Here is a 2054-nt window from a genome sequence, read left to right as displayed (position 1 = left end):
ACACACCTGGGGACAGGTGACACACACCTGGGGACAGGTGACACACACCTGGGTAAGGACACACCTGGGGACAGGTGACACACACCTGGAGACAGGTGACACACACCGGGTAAGGACACACCTGGGGACAGGTGACACACACCTGGGGACAGGTGACACACACCTGGGTAAGGACACACCTGGGGACACCTGGGGACACTGCACCACACCTGGGTAAGGACACACCTGGGGACACCTGGGGACACACCTGGGTAAGGACACACCTGGGGACACCTGGCACACCTGGGGACAGCTGGGGACACACACCTGGGGAGACCTGTCCCTGTCCCCTCCATGTGTCCCTCATGTCCCTCAGATGTCCCTCAGGTGTTCCTCAGGTGTTCCTCAGGTGTTCCTCAGGTGTTCCTCAGGTGTTCCTCAGGTGTTCCTCAGGTGTTCCTCAGGTGTTCCTCAGGTGTTCCTCAGGTGTTCCTCAGGTGTTCCTCAGGTGTTCCTCAGGTGTTCCTCAGGTGTTCCTCAGGTGTTCCTCAGGTGTTCCTCAGGTGTTCCTCAGGTGTTCCTCAGGTGTTCCTCAGGTGTTCCTCAGGTGTTCCTCAGGTGTTCCTCAGGTGTTCCTCAGGTGTTCCTCAGGTGTTCCTCAGGTGTTCCTCAGGTGTTCCTCAGGTGTTCCTCAGGTGTTCCTCAGGTGTTCCTCACCCTTCCTGTCCCCTCGGATGTTCCTCAGGTGTTTCTAGGTGTTCCTGAGATGTTCCTGAGATGTTCCTGAGATGTTCCTCAGATGTTCCCCAGGTGTTCCTCACCCGTCCCCATCCTCTCCACGTGTTCCCCATGTCCCCCATGTTCCTCAGATGTTCCTCAGATGTTCCTGTCCCCTCCATGTATTCCCCATGTCCCTCAGATGTTCCTCAGGTGTTTGTAGATGTTCCTGAGATGTTCCTCAGGTGTTCCTCAGGTGTTCCTCAGGTGTTCCTCACCCTTCCTGTCCCCTCCATGTATTCCCCATGTCCCTCAGATGTTCCTCAGTGTCCCTCAGATGTTCCTCAGATGTTCCTCCCCCCTCCTGGTCCCCTCCATGTATTCCCCATGTCCCTCAGATGTTCCTGAGATGTTCCCCATGTCCCTCAGATGTTCCTCAGGTGTTCCCCAGACGTTCCCCAGGTGTCCCTCACCTTGTTCCTGTCCCGCCAGGGTGACCACGGTGTCCCTGGGCAAGCACCGCCTGTACGCGCGCGAGGCGGGCGAGCAGCGCCGCATGGTGGCCCGCATGGTGGCCCACCCGGGCTACGACCCGTCCACCAAGGACAACGACATCATGCTCCTCAAGCTGCTGTCCCCCGCCTCCATCTCCGACCGCGTCCGGCCCATCCCGGTGGCCTCGTGCCTGCCCCAGCCCGGCACCACCTGCGTCACCTCGGGATGGGGGGCCACCACCTCACCTGAAGGTACCTGAAGGAGGGGACGGGGACCAGGTGGCATCTGGGGAGGGTTTGGGGCTCCTCGTGCTGATGGGACATGGCCCAGGTGGCATCTGGATGGGGTTTGGGGCTCCTCGTGGTCATCTCATGGTCATTTGGGTGTCCTCGTGGTCATCTCATGGTCACCTGGGTCCTCTGCTGGTCACTCTGGTGGTCACTCTGGTGGTCACCCTGGTGGTCACTCTGGTGGTCGCTTTGGACCTCTGGTGGTCACCTGGGCCCATTCCTGGTCGCTTCGGAACCCTGTTGGTCACTCAGTGGTCACTCAGTGGTCACTCGATGGTCACTCAGGCGATCCCCATGATGGTCAGTGTGATGGTCACTCAGCGGTCACTCAGTGATGGTCACTCAGTGGTCACTCAGTGGTCACTCTGTGTCCCACAGTGACCTATCCTGAGGTCCTGCAGTGTGTCAATGTCACTCAGTGGTCACTCAGTGGTCACTCAGTGGTCACTCTGTGTCCCACAGTGACGTACCCCGAGGGCCTGCAGTGTGTCAATGTCACTCAGTGATGGTCACTCAGAGATGGTCACTCAGAGGTCACTAGGTCACTCAGTGATGGTCACTCAGTGGTCACTC

The 2054-nt window shown here is 58.9% G+C and overlaps 1 protein-coding gene across 1 annotated transcript in view; it reads left to right on the top strand.

Annotated features, from left to right (window-relative positions):
* Positions 1-2054, top strand: part of LOC102039456 (kallikrein-14) — an 8330-nt gene that overhangs the window by 2265 nt on the left and 4011 nt on the right. Inside the window, exons 3-4 of the mRNA XM_031065733.1 lie at positions 1189-1442; positions 1944-1975. Of these exons, the coding sequence (XP_030921593.1) occupies positions 1189-1442; positions 1944-1975 (286 nt within the window). The remainder of the gene's footprint in view (positions 1-1188; positions 1443-1943; positions 1976-2054) is intronic.

Source organism: Geospiza fortis, unplaced genomic scaffold, assembly GCF_000277835.1.
Source record: "Geospiza fortis unplaced genomic scaffold, GeoFor_1.0 scaffold624, whole genome shotgun sequence".
Lineage (NCBI taxonomy): Eukaryota > Metazoa > Chordata > Aves > Passeriformes > Thraupidae > Geospiza > Geospiza fortis.
The sequence above is the reverse complement of the archived record's forward strand: the minus strand, read 5'-3'. Positions and strand labels throughout refer to the sequence as shown.